Genomic DNA, 19,814 nt, shown 5'->3' with positions numbered 1-19,814 from the left:
AATGCTACCAGTTGTGTTCGAATAGCCCGTGACATTTGGAACTAAAAATCTATTGGAATCTTAAATTTTGGTGAAACCCTAACGATGATATGTAAGCTGAGGATTACATAAGATCACGAATACAATACGAGAGCTGAAAATTAGTAAAAACTAAGAAAAGACCATTCAAATTTCAACGTCATAATCACTAGAGAAAATCAAAGATAGAGAGGATCTTAGAATTTTGCAATCATATGTATTTATTTGTCTACACAAGAATATAGAAGAAAAGTCACGACCCAGTTTAAATCCTGAACAACGATACGGTAAGAATTACAAAGGTCAAATTAGTGCATTCAGGCCAAAGATAGATCAAGCAGTACTAAACTTGAAGATCCCAAGGTCAAGTCTAACGTTTATTCTTCATATCAAAAGCTTGTTCTTCATATCGAACTCATGAATATCATATAACTCGTTCACTTGAAAGTTATGCACATGAGAGTAATTAAGATTTGCCATTGTCGGGCATTGCATATGATCATGTGGCGTCAATTGTCTGGTGATTAGATCATTGTAGTTCATCGGGTCGCCAGGATTGTTCAAGATCATGTTGTCCAAAACCCCGGACATCATGTTGTAGTTATAAAGATCATTCAGGGGAGCATGAATTAATTGGCTGGCAGACCCGGCGTCGAGTTGGGTCCAATGATCTTGAGTATCATGTAGCAGCTTCATGAACGATTTATCCCCAAGACTCGGATCAAATGGAATTAGCATCTGAGATCCCTGATGATCAATTTGGAATTGGGGGGTCCATTGAGTTTCAAGTGGATTAAAAGGAGATTTAGACATCTGGTCTTGATACAAGACTTGCATGTTATTAAAATGACTTCTGATTACTTCAGGCTGAGGGCCATGGCCACCTGCAACCATTAACCTTGATGTTGTTGCTTTCTCCATCATGTTCTGATTCCCTTTCATCATGTTAATCCTCAGTCCTACACCTTCAATCTTTGCGTCCATGACGTCAAGAAGCAACCTTAATTGATCCTCTGTCAAAAGCTTGATACGATCATCCCATGTTGGGTACTTTGCCTTGAGAATATTCTTGCGCATTCTTTTAATCTCAACTTCAACCCTCTTGTTCCTGTCTACGAAAAAGTCCGACAAATCAAAGGCTCCCCTTGCACGTTTGTGCGTGCTATCGGTCTTATACCTGTTGATAATGCGATCAACTTCGGCACGGTCTTGGGGCCAGGTGCCAAGTTCGAGTTCCCGCTCACCGGATTTAGGACCATAGATGATCATGCAAGTATCACCGCCGCAAAGGGTGGAGAATTCATAAGCCTTCTTCATTAGACCCTTCTTTCTCTTCTGGAAAGTTGTGATACGAGATTTCTCCCTCTTTATGAGTTCCATTGTGAGTTTTCCACGACCCATTTTCTAAACAAACAAAATGAAGATGTGTTTAGGTGAAGAATCTGGATTAAAGTTAAAAAAAAAAAAAAAAAAAATTGATCATTAAGTGCAATTTTGTGTTTTTACTAACAAACTCGTGAACCCTAAGCCCTATGTAGTCAATACAGATACAGGAATATATATCCAGTAAGAAATACAACAAAACCACCTCCAATATTTGAATTCTTTTTCAGGATCTATGAACCCAGAAACCTCAACGCCATCGCCCGACCAATTTATCTACTTGGCAGTAAAATTCATAGTTCTAAGAGCACTCTCAATGGACAGTTTAGCATATTCTTTAAAATATATCACCAATTTTTTTTTTTTTATAATTTGATAAATTAATTTTTACAATATACCATACATGATATATTTTTTCTCTGTCATTTAAATATTTTTTTATTCATTTCAAATATTTCCTCTAACTAACAATAACATCTTCATAGCTTTTGATATTTGCAATATCACCCATATACAAGAACATATAATTCAATATAACAGGCATGTATATTGGTAATTTGGTACAGTTTAATGATATAACCCGTACTACTAAATGATAATTAAAAAGAGCATCATGCTGGACGGACCCATATTAAACTGTAGACAACATCTTATTAGAAAACTTGCTTCAACTTGTACTTGATAAAAGAATAGCCAACTTCCCAAAGTCAACAATCTATTTCAACTCAGTGGAAAAGTGTGCTCTAAAAGAGAGGGACTGAAATGAAATAAGGGTAAAGGTCGGCATGGAAAAAAAAAAGGAGTTTACTCTAGATCTATCGGGTTTACTGTAATATGTTGTTAAATACAGATCAAATACAACATCTGTTTGACATGACTTTCCACCAAATTTCTTCATATTTGACAAGTAATTGTATTTTACATCATCCATTAAAGATGCTCTAAAAGCGATCGATCTCTTTTTCTGCCGACTAAAGAAGAATTGAAAGACTGACCCAATGTAAATTTGGACAAGGTTGTAGATAATAATAATAATAATAATAATAATAATAATAATAATAATAATAATCAATAAAAACGATTAATCACAACTCACACAAATACAAATCTCATCACAGCCTCTGCCTACCTCTCTGTTACTCCGTCTCCTTACTCTGGTTAATTTACTTGAAGAGTCGTCATGTCAATCCTTCAAGTTTAAATACTTGCATGTATATATACAGCTAGTCCATATAAGTGGGGAAAAATAATTTTGACCTCTCCTAGGAATCATTTAGGAGAGACTCTAGTGTAACGAGTAAAGCAAACACAAAGCGAAGCTTTAATGGCAAATACAGTGAAAATATAGATTTTGCTATATAAAGAAGAGCATAATAAAATAAGAAAGTACCGTAAGCTTAATGGTTTTGTGGCCAACTCTTTCTTACATCTAACGGATACAGAGATAATAATGGAATTCTCCATGAGCTTTCATATTTAAAAAGGACGGTGAGGTGTGTTTCTAGCTAGGTAATTGTCAATCTTTATTCTTGAGATCTATCGTAATAATTGCAATATTGCAATCTTGGATTCCACGACTCAATAATTGGTTTATTTCTCTAAAATCCTTCATAATGATTACGTTGTTCGATACCAAATCTTGATTGACACGGATCATAATCGGAACCCTCTGCAAAATCATGTAGAAATTATAAATCAACACCACTAAATCAGGGTTTCTTATAAAGTATAGTGCAGAGGTCAAATAAGTTTCAATGCCATTCGATCGGCTTAACCTACTCTATTTTAAAGTCCACTCTCAAGTTTACAGCCCTAGCTCAGACGAGCTATTTGCCGTGATAGTAGGAGATTATGCATTGATTGGGGCGCTTTTGTTCTCTTCCAATGATTGCGGATTTTGATGGTCATCTCGAATCGGTGATGATGCTCCTCCTGCCTGTAGTTCCATATGCGTATGTTATATGGGATTCTTTGTTGAGACTTCCTTTTCCCAGTATTTCTCCTATCAATAACTAATTTTTGAGGAAGCTTACGAAAATAATTAATCTTTGAAGGATTCCCATAACTGCACAATATATTTTTATGGGTTTGATTTATTTTTTTATTTTTTATTATTATTATTGTTTTTTCCCTGTTGGTGTATCGTATATTTGTTTGGCGCCCTTTCCCCCACCCTTCTGATCAACTCCTTTTTCGTGGATACGAATGAAACCTGTACTGGTTCGGAGTATATATACATATAGTCCTCTTTTAATTCAGAGGGTGACAACAGAATTCACTCAAACCGTAAGCTTTATAAGAGTGTTTTACAAACCTACAACAAATTGAATCATAAATCAAGCTTTGAAGAGGATCAAAGTTTGCATCATTTTCAAGCTACACTTCGGCTTTATATTGTACATAAAAACCGCATTCGAAAGTTTCAAAATTTACTTGGACAAGTAGAGGCAACCTATCGTCTAGTGCGCATATGCGTACACATAAATGTAGATGAAGTAAATGGTGCTGAGATTGGACCGTGTCGCAAAATATATACAGCACTATGTCCTGCCAGATTTGATTTCTTCCAATTTTGAACTATAATTGTGTGCCAGGGATATACCGATACACCCGTGGATGCTTCTTTCATCTTGTTTGTTGTCAACCTGCGCCTCCATGGCCTGCATATTGCCTGCATTGACGGCATTGGTTGCTTGTGTTCTTCCATGCAACTCCTCCAACACCCGAAAATATGCATAAGGCCCCCAACCTACAAACAGTAAGTGCACTCAGTTATTATAAAGCGTCCAATTTAGAAGAAAAGAAAATGAAAAATTGATATATCCATGGTTAAGGCCATCTTTCAACTGGCTATGAATTTCAACCACCACCAGTCATATCTGATAGTTGGCATGGCAATGAAATATGCACCAGACAAGCCAATTTTAGTCACCTAGTGGACAATCATGTCCAATAATGGAAGTTTTTTTTTTTTTAATAGGTAATGTCCAATAATGGAAGTAAAGAATACATTTCTAGTTCATCTGAAGCTTTTTATAACTTTTTCCTAATTACTCCTAGTACACAGTCAAGCTGCTATATGCACTTCTGTCCAAAAGGTTATCTTGACTCTTGATGAAAGCATCTTTTTCACTAAAGTACTGAATCAATTGTTCGGTTTCATCCCACCCACCTAAGAGCCAAGGTCAAACCAATCTAGCACAAAATACCCAAGGTTGTCAGGCTAACCTTGAAAGACTCTCCAAAGTTATACCAGGTTCCATGAATTCGATTTATAGGTAATGCAATCAATGGCCATTCTGAAGGTAACACCAGTATGTGCATGTTCCCTTGGTAACAAAATTTTATGAACAGCGTACATTTATACTGTAGACAATGATTTAAACATTAGTTTGTACAACCAAAGGGAACAAGGGCCCCTGATAGTCGAGGACAAGGGATATAATATAATTCTTCTTGTCCCGTCCATCACTTGTTTCTGGTGTCTTACCAAGTCCATTTCAAGCTTCCTAATCCATGCACATAGACAAGCAATGCTTTTCTTGGCTCTTGAGAAGAGACCACACAAAGAGCATATAAAAGTATAGTTTTCCTCGCTCATTTAGTAGCAGAAATTGCACAACAGCCCATTTTTTCTTTCAATATAGGAAAAAAATGAAGAAAATGCTGTTGGAGAAATGCAATCACCTTGTGAATTTAATGCTGACCATTATATTATACAAGAAACATCGCCATTAATCATTTTAGGAAATGGTATGGATCAGTATAATCATCATCTAAAATAGCAATGGAGCCTTCCAATACAATTTTAGGAAATATTGTCTCCAAATATATAAAACAGCACAAGGGATTAGCCTGGAAGCATACCTTCAGGATGATATGGGGGTGCAAAGAACTGCAAATAGCAAAACGTAGCCACTGTGAGCCCTACAAAAAAGTGTTATCCTAGTAATTAATAAAGATAAACATAAAATAAGATTGCTAAGCAGTTGCAATTGCCTAAAGGACGGGTTAAAGTAGCACTAACCTAAGAGACCCCCAGCAAATACATCCTGCCAGTGGTGCCAGTAGTCATCCACCCGTGAAATGCCAACAAGTGTTGCAAAAAGTAAAGGAAAAAAGATGATACATAATTTTGCAATATGGCCTCTGCGGTCAAATACTTTTATTTTCCCGGATAAGTAGAGTGACAGAAAACCTAGACCAGCAAAGGACCCTGCCAGAATAAAGAGTTCCTCAAACCTAATAATTCTTCCAAAAGATGTAGCAAAACAAATATATTCATTGAGTGGCAATATAGAAGAACAAATGAAGTACAGTGCAGCTTACACGAAGTATGCCCACTGGGAAAACTTTTATGTCCTTCCTTTATGACATTTTTGTCACCGTGGCATATAACGTTTCCCAACATATCATAAACCTGAAAAGAAACTGGTTATCAACTGCCATTATCAATGGCATGATATAAACAAACATAATAGACACCCTGCTCCCTTAGAAGGAAGTGCAAAGGAACTGTAAGAGACATACATCCTTTCCATCAGGAAAACAACGCCAAAAGAAGTCTGGCCGAGGTCTACCAACAGCATTTTTTATAGCATCTGTAATAACTGCTGTGACTAAAACAGAGAACAAGAGACCTGCACATAACAAATACTTTTTCAAATCATCAAACTGTCTCAATATACTTCCATAAAAAAATTGTCCAATAGATTTTTCTTCAGTTAATTGCACACCAAGAGTTTTTACCAGATAACCCAATAGGGAGGCATAAGATTTATCACCTAGTATGGCATGATGAAGATCATAGACATCTCTTCTCCGGAAATAGACGACAAGAAAAATCACAATTGGCAACAGAACTGAATAGACCTAATCATCCAAAAAACAGAACAAAGAGCCTTCTCATCGGTTTCATCACTCTAAAAATGTACTTACAAGTTACAATCCTAGGGTTACATCTATACCACAATCATGTAGGAACACTTACAGGTACAGCCCAAACTGGTACTGTATTGCTTTTAAAGGGATACTTGAGGTCATTCATCATATCCTTCCCAACAAAGCGATAAAATGGATGGATTGTATATAGGATGATCTCAATCAGCATAAGAAGCACAAGTATTAGCCAGTCATGCAAATGTGTCCTTGCAACTGTGAGTCCATGGGACTTGACAGTATGTGAACCAAGCTGAACTTCCCTCATTCTTTCCTGTTATACATGTAACCACAATGAGAATTGGAATTATTTGATTTCAGAGTGTTAGAAATTCCTGATGGAACACAGCAATGATACGTCAAGTCTATGGTGAGAATAGTAGTGACACAGAGACAGCCCCAAACAAGAGGCAACTCCAAATCAAATGCTCTTTCACATATTTTTATCTTGTCTTTCACATATACTTCAACAATTATCGGGAAAACCTATCAGATTCTGATATCTTCAGTATCTCAGAAGAAAGACAATAGAGTATTGCAGCCCAAAACAATATGATTTGACTCTGTAAAACGCAGACATAAAAAATTATAGACAGGAATCATTACAACATATATATCCCTAGCTAAACAGTGTAAGTAGCTCAAGAAGTGCTTTGGTCAGATCTCCATGGCACCAATGATGAACCATCATAAGATACAGCTGCTATCTAAAGCTGCAGTGACAGTGACTATTGGCAACAATATAAAGACAGAATGCAAATGAGCGGTACATAAAAAATCACTTATAAGCATATCATCATTACATAAACATCAAATGCAAGAGAAAACTACAAATGAAGAAAAACAACAAACTTTGATACAAAATTCAGTGATTGAGAAGATGCTTCAATTTCATATAGCGAATTGACACCTACTATGAAAGATGTTATCTTAATGCAAGAACTTTAGAACACTTGATACTCTATTACAACGAAGACATAACAAGAAAAGGCCATTTACATGCTTGTCATAGAATTCGGAGATGATTCCTTCAGGATGGCTAGAATTATCAAGACAACTATAAACAAGTCGGGTAATCAGTACTGTACCTTGAAAAAGTTATCTGTTGAAAATAATAATATTAATAACACTAATCAGTCACAAGAAACTACATAGCCACGAGGATGGCATGAAGCATCAATATTCAAGAAAGTAAACCAACGAAGAAGAACCCTACATCAATTAACTATAATCAGGGAACAAAAAGTTCCACTAGTTGCTGAACTGAACAAAACTCCACATAAAAGGTGCAGATTCAAATTCTGTTAGCCAAATAATAACTCAAGCTAATTCAAATGAATAGTTAGGAAAGATAATTAAGTACCTCTTTATTCTTCTGTTCTATCAATGGAAAGTCATCGGGCGAAAACCAACCACTAGTAACCACAGAAATCTCTGACCTCTTGCTTAATACATCCTAGATAATCCCAACAAGTCAATATTTAAAAGAAATGCCATGTACATGGAATATTCACCTAGCTAAGAACGTTGCATTGTATGGGAGCTTACTGGAGCTAAGAACGTAGCATATGTATGCTAACTACATAACTTTAAATAATAACTGGTTCAACCAGAAAACGAAATTAAACCTCTGAGTGAGTTTATGGGTCGAAGAATGAGTAAGTGCATCTTAAGTTATCTCAAAGCTTTTTTACTTTGTATCTGGCTATTTAAACTGCAAACCGTTGATTCTTGATCTACAAAACACCATTGCAGTTAAGAAGGCACAGGTAATCATCCTCCATGATGATCCAAATTAATCTAGCAAGTTAAAATCCGAAAGCCTAACAAGATTCTTTATCATATTTCCAGATTAAAAACTATGGAGACATTAACCGAATGCACCAGAACGCAAAGGAAGCTCTATGAGGCTTTGAATAACATTGAATGGCGGAAAGAGCGTCAGTGACGAACCCGAAGTTACTGGGAGTAGGGCTATGCATATAAATAAACACGAATGTGTTGTGAAAAATCATACGGGACTAGCCCTCGAAATATTTCATCCCCAAATTAACTAGCACCTGCATAGCAAATTCAGCTCCCGATACATAAGCCCAAAATAGTTGTGCAATAATCCATATAATCTATAAACTACAACTAAAAAATCCAGCATATCAAACCAAAGGTACAAAACAAGCCCAAAGGCATCGGCTTAAATAATCCGGGAAGACGAGCCAAAACACCCATTGTCGCTAGAAATTTTTAAAAAGCATAAAAAATCTTACCCGAAAGATCCTAAACCAAGAAAGAGATCCCAAATCCCACCAAGGCATTGCTCTAACAAACCAAAACCATACAAAAATAATGCAGTTGGCAACGGAGTTTATTGGGTGTCACCATGTCAGATTATACTTGAGGGGAAGTAGAAATAGCCACAGGAAGCTTCGTGATGGACTGGTAGGAAAGGACAAGACGAATACAAACAAAGAGTCTCCTCCACATAGAGTAGAATTAGGATAAACAAGAAGTGTGACATCTAGACAAGAGAATACGAAAAGCAAAGGGCTTCATTCATCACCTGAAAGCTTTGATTTTGGCAGCGAAATTGAAAATAGATTCTTGCACGGTCCGCGCGTGTGAGAGATGGAGAGAGACCGTGATTTTGTGTGCGCGTGTGCGGGGCTACGTGTAAAAGCTTGATGATCGGCACGTTCTGCGGAAATATATTAGATTTATATCATATTAAAAGTAAACAGATGCTGGCCATTTATTTATTTATTTATTTTAGAGTGATGTTAGCCTGCCGTTTGGTAATAACTGTTGACATGTTATTTGTATAAATTTAGCTTTTTATTTATATCTATATTTTTAAAAAAATTAATATACTAAAAATTATTTTTTTAATCATTAAGTTAAAAAATAAAAAAATATTAAATACATGAGACATCAAAATAAGAGTCAAACTCAAGCGATATAGGATAAAAATTTGGTAGTGGTGGGCTGCCAAGAAAATTTTATATTAAAAAAAATAATATAGTTAATTATATTAGTAAAATGTATAAAAAATATATAAAAATAATTACATATAAAATTTTTATTGTATTTTTCATTTCCGTGTGCCCTTAATGGTGCATTCTAGCATGATATGAGTTGATTAGATTAATAATCATAGATGTAGTTTGTGGTACCTGTAAGATTTCTAGGAAGAGATCATGGAGTATCTTAACTCAATTTCTTTCTCTTGTTAGTATATTTATAAGGAGTGCAATGTTGTTACAGATGTTTTGGCGAAGTTTGGTGCTAAAGGGAGTAATGTTATCTATTCTTCTACTTTGGACCTTCCATAGATGGCTAAAGGTTTTCTTACTTGACAAAATAGTTTGCCATATTTGAGGAGGAAATAATTCTTCCTTTGTTTTTTTTTTTTGGTTGGTTTTTGGGTTTTTCTAAGATGGTTAGGTTTTGGGTTGTATTTTTTTATTTTTTCAAGTTTGATATATGGATAATTTTCCTTCAGATGATCTATTTGTTCCCACAATATTTATCTACCATAAGTGAGGGTTTTTTTTATAAAATTAGAAGATGATCACTCATAGATATGTGGCCTTCATCTCTTTCATTAAAAAAAAAAATGCATAAAATTAACATCGGTCTCTTTTCTAGTTCTCTTGGCCCAAACAATGCCATTTTTCTTGCATGTTATTTATTTGAAAATAACATGTATGTATGTGTATATATATATACCTTTAAAACCTTGAAATGGTATCATGTTTTGCATATTTTAAACTAAAATATTTTAAGGTTGGATCAATTAAATATAACCTTCCACGTTGATCTGATCCATGAAAGTTGAAAGTTTATAACATATTTGGTTAGCCTAAGCGAAAGTTCCGAATTTGAACTTTTTTTAAACACCTATGATATCCATAGAGACCAAATGAAAGACTCCAAAACCAATCGAGTGTGTTTACCAAATGTTTTTGGCTACTGAGAAGCAATAAAGATAAGATGAAAGGGAATGAAATGCATATAATCATAATTATTCATTTCAATACATTTTTCTTTCATATAATTAATGAAGGAAACAACTAACATAGCCCAAATTGTCATTAAGAAGTAGCTACCAAAATTTGAGTTACATGCTTCTAACATAATCAGCCGCGTTTATCCAACACCTCCATCTTTCTTTCTTTCTTCTCAATCGTCTTTCTTATCCATGCAAACATGGAAATTATTCCTTATCAAATCCTTCAAATCTTCTGCCCCGGGAGGGGGGATCCTAGAAGTTTTAACACAAGGATGGAAAAAAAAGGAAAACATTTGCGGTGATACTTTTTCCAGGTGACCCCTCTCGATGGCTCCACCAGTTTACACGTAGTTATTCCCAAAAATCTGAGGAAACTGATGTGGCTTCTTCCCACATCCCCGTCCGAGCCACCTGTTACCCTAACTCAGCACAACACACGCACAAAGTTCTACTTCCGACTTTATCCATAACGTAAGTATCATCTTTGTCAAACCTCAAGACCCCTCGTACTCGTCTCTCTCTCGGCTCAGCCGCTTCGTTTGTTCCCCCCTTCAAAGTTTCAAACCAAACTTTCAACTACTTATCGAAAACCCTCGATCTCGATCTCCACCATGGACCCACCACCCATCACTACCACTGCCACGAAGCTCCGGCTAATGTGCAGCTATGGCGGTCACATAGTCCCACGGCTAAGCACCAACTCACTCTGCTACGCAGGCGGCGACACCAAGATCATCTCCCTCAACCCCCTCATCATCACCACGCTCTCCTCCTTCACCACCCTTCTCTCCTCTACACTCTCTGTCCCTTTCCCTTTCACCCTCAAGTACCTGCTCCCTCCCCACCACGACCTCTCCTCCCTCATCCCCCTCGCCTCCGACCCCGACCTTCTCTTCTTCCTACACCACCTCATCCGCCTCTCCTCTTCCTCCTGCTCCTTCTCCTCATCTTCTACTACGTCCTCCCGCATCAGATTGTTTCTCTTCCCGCCCTCCGTCATTCATCACCCCAAGACCGAGGTTTGGTTCTCTGATGCGCTTAAGAGCGCCAAGATTATGCAGAAAGTTGTGGTAATGGGTAGGGAGGGTGATGGTGATGGCCAGAGTGAGAGTTTCAGTGGTGGGGAGTTGAGTAATAGTGCCGCTTCCAATGCGGAGTCGATGGTCTTGGAGTCTTCTTCGTCTTTCGGGTCTGCTTCGTCTTCGGCTTCTTCGAGCAATTTGTCTTCGCTCAAGGCTCAGGCTGAGGATGCTCATGGCGGGGCTAATCTGCAAGACATTAAGGTTACGTTGCTTTCTTCGGACTCGTTTGCAAGGTACACCGACAGTTTCTGGGCTTTGCTCTGTTTTCTAGACTCGTCCGATTCTTCTCGCTCACATCCAGTTTTCGTTTGCTTAGAAAATATGAGGAAGAGGAAAGGCAATGACTTTAATTTCAGACTAATCTGTTGTGTGTTTAGATAATATTCTTGAAATTCTCATTTTAGGAAAATCCGACTCTGACTAGTAAGAGTCTGTACTAGGAAGATCTCGCTTGTAAGAGGTTTTGACATTCATGTAAAAAATTCGACATTGTTGGTTCCTTCGATTTCCTATACTTTCATTTTCCACAAAAAAAGAATTTTTTTCAGAGGCAAAATGATTTCTTGCTGGAAGAAATACGAAGTGGAAATATGACTTGAGTGGTTGGTTGTCTAATTTTTCGCAGTGATAATAGTGTTACAAGTGCCATTACCCACCCACAGGCTGCAACTTGCCTAGATCCTGTTGTTCAAGTTTCTTTCTTGGAGAGTGGTGTACCTTGTAAGCACCCTGAACTAGAGACTAAAGTCCCATCTGATTCTTTCTCCCGTATCCATTCGGTTGCTGGGTGTCCATTATCTTTACAATCAAATCAACTCCAGCAAAAAGTCCAGTTTGTACAAGTTGGCGCCAACTACATACACCATAACCCTACGGGCGTATTGCCAATTTCGCCTTGTTACCAGATTTATTCAGCCCAGCCGCAGCAGCAGTTCCATTATCAGCCCAATCAGCTTTTCCCTGTTTACTTCGTGCCTGTTGGACAGATGACGCCCGGTGATTTGCCTATGCAATTTGGTTTGGTTAACACTGCAACTGCTTCCAATCAGCATCCTATTCATCCAAATCCTTCATTGATCAGTCCCCAAGTTGCTTACAAGGACGCTACAGTAACTCCTGCCAAGCCTGATTTAGCCTCACAGATCTACAGAAGTGGCCATGCCAATGTAGCCATGCCACTGGTGCACAGTCATTACGATGAAAATCAGCAACAGCTCATGGGCATTCCTGAGATGCATCACCAACCTCAGTCTACTTCTATTCCTTCCAGGGAACCTCCTAATTTCAGGAATGAGCTGGATGATGATCCTGCACGCATCCAAATATACAAATCTCAGCCTCCACCACCCTGAGTTCTTATTACAAACCATGATTAAAGCCTCAAACAGGATCCGAGGCTTTTGCTTATTTGCGTAAAGACAACCTCAAGCAAGAGATCAGACCCTGGCAGCCGCTATGATTCTATTCGCTGGGAAGAAAAAATTTTGGTAGAAATCCTCTGGTGACTTTAAATTTTGAAAAGCTTGCCTACTTGGTTTCTCACTTTGATATGGGTTTGTGTTCACTGTCTGGGATGAGAATTAAACTTTTGTTTTTGTTTGTTTACCCTTTTTTCACCAATGTTATGTTGCTTGTATTGTATATGATATAAAATCTTTCATATCAGGTTGTAGAACACAAAGAATGGTTTTATACTTGAAGGCGAGGTTATAATACTATTCATATAAGGGCTTTCATTTACACCGTCTGATGTGCTTGTAGTTTAATTGCTCGTGTGTGGCGTGCCATTGCTGGCATCCGCCTACTGGGACGAAAGGCTATGTAATCTTAACATGATGCAATATGCAAAGTTGTTTGAAATCTAATTACTTACCATGTTTTAAGGCCCTGTGAAATGAGCCATCTCAGTTATGTCGTGCTTGAAACCATCCCTTTTCTATGAGAAATTCTGTAGGCAACCAGGGTTGCGTCCCTGTCGTGGCACCGGCTGCCATGTCAGCCAATTCTCAATTTAATGAAAATAGAAGTAGAAGAGCTTCAAGAGGGAGGGGACGAGATGTGCCGGCAATTGAGGTCGTCAACTCCACCTTCGCCGCTAAACATTGCGACTGCAACTTCGACTTCAATTCGCCTCTATCCGCCGCAAAATACAATGCAGACGGTGACTGCCACGCCGAGGACCCCTTTATACAGCCTCTCAACTTTGCCATGGTTGATAACGGCATTTTCCTTCTTTTCCTTTGCTAGCCCCTTTTAGATGATCTGTTCTTTTCTCTTCTTATTACACTAATAATAGCATGTAAAATTCTGCTCTGCACCTGGAGCTCTGAATTTAAAATTCCAATTCCTTGATGGAGAAAAAAAGTAACTTAGAAAAGGAGTAATTTTTTGTCCCTCTTATTTCTCTGCAATACATTTCCTCAATTTCCGTGGTTTTTCATTTGAACTACACCTCTTCAAATTAGCTCAGGGTTTCATTTATTTATTTTTTAGAGATGTAGCTTGGTTTCTAGTTCTCTTATGTATCTGTTAATTGTTGTGCCTAGAGCTGCCCAGATAATAAACACAAAATAGATAGAGACAATATTTAAGTGGTTCGGCAATTTGTCTACATCCACTGGACGGAAACACTATATTCAAAACAACTCTCTATCTCAAATAGCACTACACACACTTCTCACTTCATTCTCTCAATGGGATGATTTTCAGATGACCTCTCATATTTATAGGAGAGGTTAAACTCATCTCCCTCCACATTACAATCGCTGGACACAAGCTGGAGATGCTCAATGTCCAATTCACATGGAAGCACATGGGAGGAACACAATCATGTGAATTGGACATCATCAACACATGGGCACAAATGGGGTGGACCCTCAACATTAATTCCTTTACATTTCTTAATATCTGCTACTTTCTATCCGATATGCAATTTTCTATCTTGATGGTGTGGTAGTTAGGCCTGGTGTATTCTTAGAAGATAAGAATCGGATTTTTGTTCTAACTCTTTATAAACGTTGTTGACATCCCATCTAGACTGCTTTGGCCAATCTTTCTAATTTGATTTTTCTGTTGCCACCATCTTCCTAGACGAAAGCCGTATTTGAAGAAGAAGGAAGACGATGGAATCTCTCTCTCTCTCTGGCATTTTGTTTTTTGTTTGTCTCTCTCTGGCATTTTTTATTAAATAAGTCGGCTGCCACGGCGGGGATGCAACCCCGGTTGCCTCCAGAATTTATCATTTTCTATTAAGAAGAAAAAGGAGAAAGGTACACACGGTAAAATTAAAAAGAAAATTGAGACAATTGCTTTCATTTGGGCAATCAAGTGTCCTTGGCTTATGATTTGAGTTTTTCTTCCCCGTTGTCCAACTTTATAGGTGAAATTAGTTAGTTTGTAAAGCAATGGATGCATTTAACGGTTAAGGGAGATTTCCAGGTGCTCCATATACAATCCCATTTTTTAAAATCTTACTTTTTAGAGTATTATGATGTTCTACTTGATGTGATTGCTTCTGTCTTATACATAACCTTGTAGATCTTCTCTTAAAGAAGGCCTAATTTTATGATGGTTAACTTTTTTTGGAAGCCGTTATGTCTAACTGCAGATATTGTTTGCTCTTTCTATTTTTGTCTAGCTATTTTGTCAGCCTTCTTAATGGCAAGGATTACACATAACGCATACTGTCCGGTTTGGCATTTGAAAATTTTCATCTCAAACTCAAAATTATCATCTCATCATTATAACTTTTTCAAATATTCATACAAAATATAATAAATAATTCAACTTTTTCTTAACTTTTTCAAATCTCAAAACAAATATAATATTTTATTTTAAAACTCAAAATTATCATCTCAAAATTTTCTAATACCAAACCGAAACTAAGGTAAGTAGATTATTTCTACCCAAGTAAGGGAAATGGATGTTAGAAGTCCGATAAAGAAGGCAGTAGTGGCAGAATACATGTCCAGAAATTCGAGGTCATCTTTTAAAGAAACTAATAGATCTACTCGTGGAGACAAAGTTTTCTACCTGCAATTCATAAGGACAATGAACAAACATGCTATCCGGTATTGTCTCTCGATAAAGTGGATGAGGCCAGTCTTTCCAAATTATCACAAACGTACCTCATAGAAGGTCTCTTTTCAGGGCTCCTTTGAACGCAGGCTAGAGCAATTTTAATTATGGCTACCATCTCCTCCTCATTGTCTAAATCATGACCCATGAAGGGGTCCAAGACATGGGAGAGTGGCTTCCTATCCTCAATGCTGAGCTGAATCCATTGAACCAGATTCATTTCCAGGCAACCAATCTTCATCACTGGAAACTTTCCAGAAATCATCTCTAGTAAAATCACCCCATATGAGTAGATATCCCACTTTTGTGATGGCTTGGTGAGTCTAGACGCCTCAGGAGCTTGATAGCTAGACCTTGCTGTTAATGTCGGACTTGGTGGCAGAAATTCGTACGGAGAACTGCTTTGTGGTGTTCCATTACTCATTTGTTCCAATTCATATGTTTGGGATTCTCCGTCTATATTAGTGAGCAGGCGAAGTCCGAAGTCTGAGATGTGGGGTTCCATCATCTGCCCAAGTAGTATGTTGCTAGGCCTCAAGTTTCCATGAACATACCTTTTGGGACTGAATTCATGGAGATAAGCCAAGCCTCTCGCTATTCCTTTCATGATTCTTAATCGAAAAGGCCATGAGAGTGGTTTGAAGGGCACTATTCCAGCTTTCCCTGGTGCCAGAAGATTAGAACAAAAATGTGTAAGAAGAAAACACATACGGAATTCTTTACAGAATTTCAAACTGGAGAAAACTAAAATGTGAAAAAAGAAAAAATGACCCATATGCAGCTTTGTATTAATTAATTCATGCATGTGTTTGGAAGCATTGAAAGAGGGGAAAACAGAGAACATTTAAAGAATAAAGGTTGGTGTGATTAAGCTTTACCATGAATTACAGTGGCGAGGTCACCGTTGGGTATATAATCATAGATGAGCAGCTTCTCGTCGACAGACCAGCAATAAGCTCGAAGAGCCACGATATTGGGATGTCTGACTTTTCCAATTGCTTCCACTTCAGATTGGAACTCCCTAAACCTCTGAGAGCCTCCATCTTCTCCCAATCTTCTCACTGCTAAGGCAAGCCCACTTTCAAGAACAACTTTATACACAATCCCAGTTCCACTCCTACCCAATAGAAAAGCGGACGCTTTCAGAAGTTGGTCTAGATTAAAACTAGGCTGCTGTTCCAGATGCACAAACTTGTACTGCTCAATATTTTCTGATAAGGTCTCTGGGTCTTGTTTTGCAAAGCAGAAAAACTCTTTTCTAACCATCAATGCTTTCTCAAAACTGCAGCCACCAACACGTACGCCACCTTGACCGGCAGAAGTTCTTCTGCACCGATAGGAGACCACCAACCAAACAAGGCAGATTCCCGCTACACTGGCAATAATTGAGATCAAAATAGCCCGAGTTGAATATTTGCCTTTGCCTTCATCATTCTTGCCAGACCTACCATCTGGATTTTGAGAAGGGTAGGGTAATATAGATTGAAAATCAGGAATTCTTGAAGGACATGGAATCTTTAATGGTGTTCCACAGAGCATAGAGTTGCCAGTGAAAGCTGTTGGTCCTACATTCGACAGAGTACCGAATTGTGGGATTGGTCCACTAAGATTGTTGTAACTAAGATCAATATATACTGTCGGATGTAAGCTCCCCAGGCTTGCTGGGATAGAACCATTAAGAAAATTGTGTGATAGATCGAGTGTTCCTTCTAAGCTTGAAAAATTGCCCATGTTGCTAGGAATGGGTCCGCTGAGTTTGTTGAAGGAAAGATTGACTATTTGAAGAGTTATCAAACTATTTCCAAATTCATCTGGAATAGAGCCAGTTAAACTGTTTTGACCCAGGACAAGCATCTTTAATCTCCTGCACTGAACCAGAGATGAAGGTATGGAACCATTGAAGTAGTTGTGTGAAAGGTCTAATGTTTTTAGGTGCCTAAGCTTCCCTATCTCTTTAGGAATAGGCCCGGATAATGAATTTCCTGAAAGGACCAAGCTTTTTAGCCCTGCAGCATCAAATAACTCGGCCGGCAAACTTCCATAGATCTTGTTTTTCCGAAGATTAACATGGCGAAGTGAAGTTAGCTTTCCAAGGGAGGCGGGAATAAACCCCACGAGTTTCCTGTTTGGAATGGTGAGAGAGACCACCTTTTCTTCTCTGCATTCAACTCCATTCCATGAACAAGGACTTTCGTCGTAAGGGTTCCAGTTATACAGACGGCTATTTGAGCTGTTTTCTAACGATTGTTTGAATGACAAAAGAGCAGAACCTTCATCATTTAGTGAACCTACAATAGCAAACAAGTTGCACATGAGGAAAGACAAGCAAATCGCTTGTAAATCCATCTTCTGGAAAGGCGACTCTCGGAGGGATTGCAGAGAAGAAATATGGGTTTGCTGGGAAAACTAATGTACTAGGAATCGATACATGTGACTAAAATGACTCAGATTTGCACAGACTGACACAGAATGTGCAGAGTAATACAAACAAGTAGCCGTTTGTTTGTTACGGCAGTGACTAGAAAAATAAGTAATGAAGGGTGAGACATATTCATGAGGACAAAACGTGGAAAAGGCCAGAAGTTAGGTTTTCCCGGGTCCCAAACACTTGAATTCTATCATGATTTTCTATAATTAGAATTTTATAGCTTTCTTGGAAGTTGTTTGTTTTTTCTTTTTGGTCCGAGGATTAGTATCTATTAGCGCTTATTAGTTTTGCTAGGAGTACTCCAAGTCCAATTTAAATTCCAAAAGATAAGTATATAAAGATTGATTAATTGCGTCACACACCCTTCCATCTTCCAACAAAAGCAAAATCAATCGTGACATAGCTATTCATATTAATTAATTGACGTAGGAAATGCTTTATTATTATGTCAAAATTCAAGTATCATGTTTCATAATTTGTAATGATTTTCCAGCTTTTAATGACTTACAAATTTGCTTTTTTATGTACTTATTCCTGAGTTCATGGGCTGTCAATCTATTCGATCAAGCCGGCGAAAAGGGACTCTTCAGCAAACGAGACTCATGAAGAGTCCCTTTTCGCTTTCTCTTGCAGACAGAGTTGTCATGGGGGTGGGCTGGCATCTTGAGGGTCATGTTTTTCTTAAAGTTGCAGTCTGTTTTGGCGTGATTGGAGGCGATGCTTGGTGCTCACACGGCACAAATGCAGCAGCTGAATGATGTTCATAAAAACTTTGGTAGGATTGCTTTGACTGCTGCTTCTGCCTCATACATTCTTTCCATGACAATGATCGAAACGAAATGGACTTCCTCAAAGACTTATGAGTTATGACTCCACCTTTGTCGTCCCCCGTCAGTGGTGGCGCCAATAACGCGGCATGTTCTTAGGCCAAAAGTACGTCATGATGAAGTATCAACTAGTATTTTTTCTAAAGTGCTAGTCATTCATGAGAGTGGGGATCTCGATCTTGTACAATTACAGGAATGGTCCTCAATAAATATTATTATTTTAATGTCTATCTTCATCTCAATTTAAATTTAAAACTTAAGAGCTCTTGAGTTTTACGGAGTTAGACGAGGATTTGGGTCCCCACTGATTGAATTTTAGGACTTCAAAGAGAAGAAAAATAGACATTTAAAAGTAGGTCTAGTAATATTTATTGAATATTTATGTTATGAGATTTAATTTATGTCTCTATTCTCTTACCGGAGGCTCCAACTTTAAATTAAGAGCTTGTTTGGAAAGTAAATCTCATCTCATAATTTCCTTTCTGAATATCACTTAAATATAAATATTTTTTAATTTTAAATCGTCCACATTTTCAAATAATCAATATAATTTTTTCAAACTTCTAAATAAAACACAAAGAACAACATAATTTTTTTAAATTTCTAAAAAGAAATAATATTAAAAAATTATATTATAACAATATTTTAACTTTATAATATTTTTATTCAATTTTTTTCTCTCATTTCACAAAACACAATAAAACATCTTAACTCAAATCATTTTATTACAATTGAGAAATTATTTCACAACTATTTACAACATTATCTCACATGTTAATTGTCGGTAACTAATCTCGATGGCCCATTCCCAGGGACCAATTACTTACTGCTATTCTAAGAGCATTCATAATGGTTTATTTATCTTATCTTTTAAAATATATTATCAAATCTCACTTTTTCTATTTTATATACTGACTTTTTCAATATATCATATATCAGCTTATTTATTTTTTCTTCACATCATACACTGTTGGGCTCTTTCAGTCTAGCGTATGCCTTTATTTGAAGTCTGTTCTCCCAGCCTTGACACTTGATCAAGAAGTCCTGTGCAATTT

At 37.5% G+C, this 19,814-nt stretch overlaps 4 protein-coding genes across 7 annotated transcripts; 1 reads left to right on the top strand and 3 right to left on the bottom strand.

The window, feature by feature from the left end:
• Positions 1-280: 280 nt before the first annotated feature.
• On the bottom strand, positions 281-1,406 carry LOC122302846 (agamous-like MADS-box protein AGL82). Its single transcript, XM_043114284.1, has one exon. It carries the CDS (start codon positions 1,396-1,398, stop codon positions 403-405), a length of 996 nt encoding a protein of 331 aa, XP_042970218.1. The 5' UTR covers positions 1,399-1,406; the 3' UTR covers positions 281-402.
• Positions 1,407-3,675: 2,269 nt separating this feature from the next.
• Positions 3,676-8,998, bottom strand: LOC122302845 (putative lipid phosphate phosphatase 3, chloroplastic). Of its 4 annotated transcripts, XM_043114281.1 has the most exons (10): positions 8,604-8,890; positions 8,293-8,399; positions 7,703-7,795; positions 6,392-6,613; positions 6,186-6,273; positions 5,932-6,041; positions 5,731-5,821; positions 5,429-5,617; positions 5,269-5,328; positions 3,676-4,150 (listed from the first exon to the last, which is right to left on the bottom strand). In XM_043114281.1, exons 4-10 carry the CDS (start codon positions 6,605-6,607, stop codon positions 3,942-3,944), a joined length of 963 nt encoding a protein of 320 aa, XP_042970215.1. In that variant the 5' UTR covers positions 6,608-6,613; positions 7,703-7,795; positions 8,293-8,399; positions 8,604-8,890; the 3' UTR covers positions 3,676-3,941. The 4 variants fall into 4 exon arrangements, with proteins under 4 accessions (XP_042970215.1, XP_042970216.1, XP_042970213.1 ...); XM_043114282.1 differs by lacking the exons at positions 8,293-8,399; positions 8,604-8,890 and adding an exon at positions 8,897-8,998; XM_043114279.1 differs by lacking the exon at positions 8,293-8,399.
• Positions 8,999-10,667: 1,669 nt separating this feature from the next.
• LOC122302843 lies at positions 10,668-13,167 on the top strand. Its single transcript, XM_043114278.1, has 2 exons — positions 10,668-11,660; positions 12,053-13,167. Exons 1-2 carry the CDS (start codon positions 10,957-10,959, stop codon positions 12,777-12,779), a joined length of 1,431 nt encoding a protein of 476 aa, XP_042970212.1. The 5' UTR covers positions 10,668-10,956; the 3' UTR covers positions 12,780-13,167.
• A 2,226-nt stretch (positions 13,168-15,393) lies between these two features.
• LOC122302974 (receptor protein kinase-like protein ZAR1) lies at positions 15,394-18,129 on the bottom strand. The gene is made up of 2 exons (XM_043114468.1): positions 16,383-18,129; positions 15,394-16,167 (listed from the first exon to the last, which is right to left on the bottom strand). The coding sequence occupies exons 1-2, from the start codon at positions 17,848-17,850 to the stop codon at positions 15,491-15,493; spliced, it is 2,145 nt and encodes a 714-aa protein (XP_042970402.1). The 5' UTR covers positions 17,851-18,129; the 3' UTR covers positions 15,394-15,490.
• Positions 18,130-19,814: the final 1,685 nt, after the last annotated feature.

This window comes from Carya illinoinensis, chromosome 3 (assembly GCF_018687715.1).
Source record: "Carya illinoinensis cultivar Pawnee chromosome 3, C.illinoinensisPawnee_v1, whole genome shotgun sequence".
NCBI classification, from domain to species: domain Eukaryota; kingdom Viridiplantae; phylum Streptophyta; class Magnoliopsida; order Fagales; family Juglandaceae; genus Carya; species Carya illinoinensis.
The sequence above is the reverse complement of the archived record's forward strand: the minus strand, read 5'-3'. Positions and strand labels throughout refer to the sequence as shown.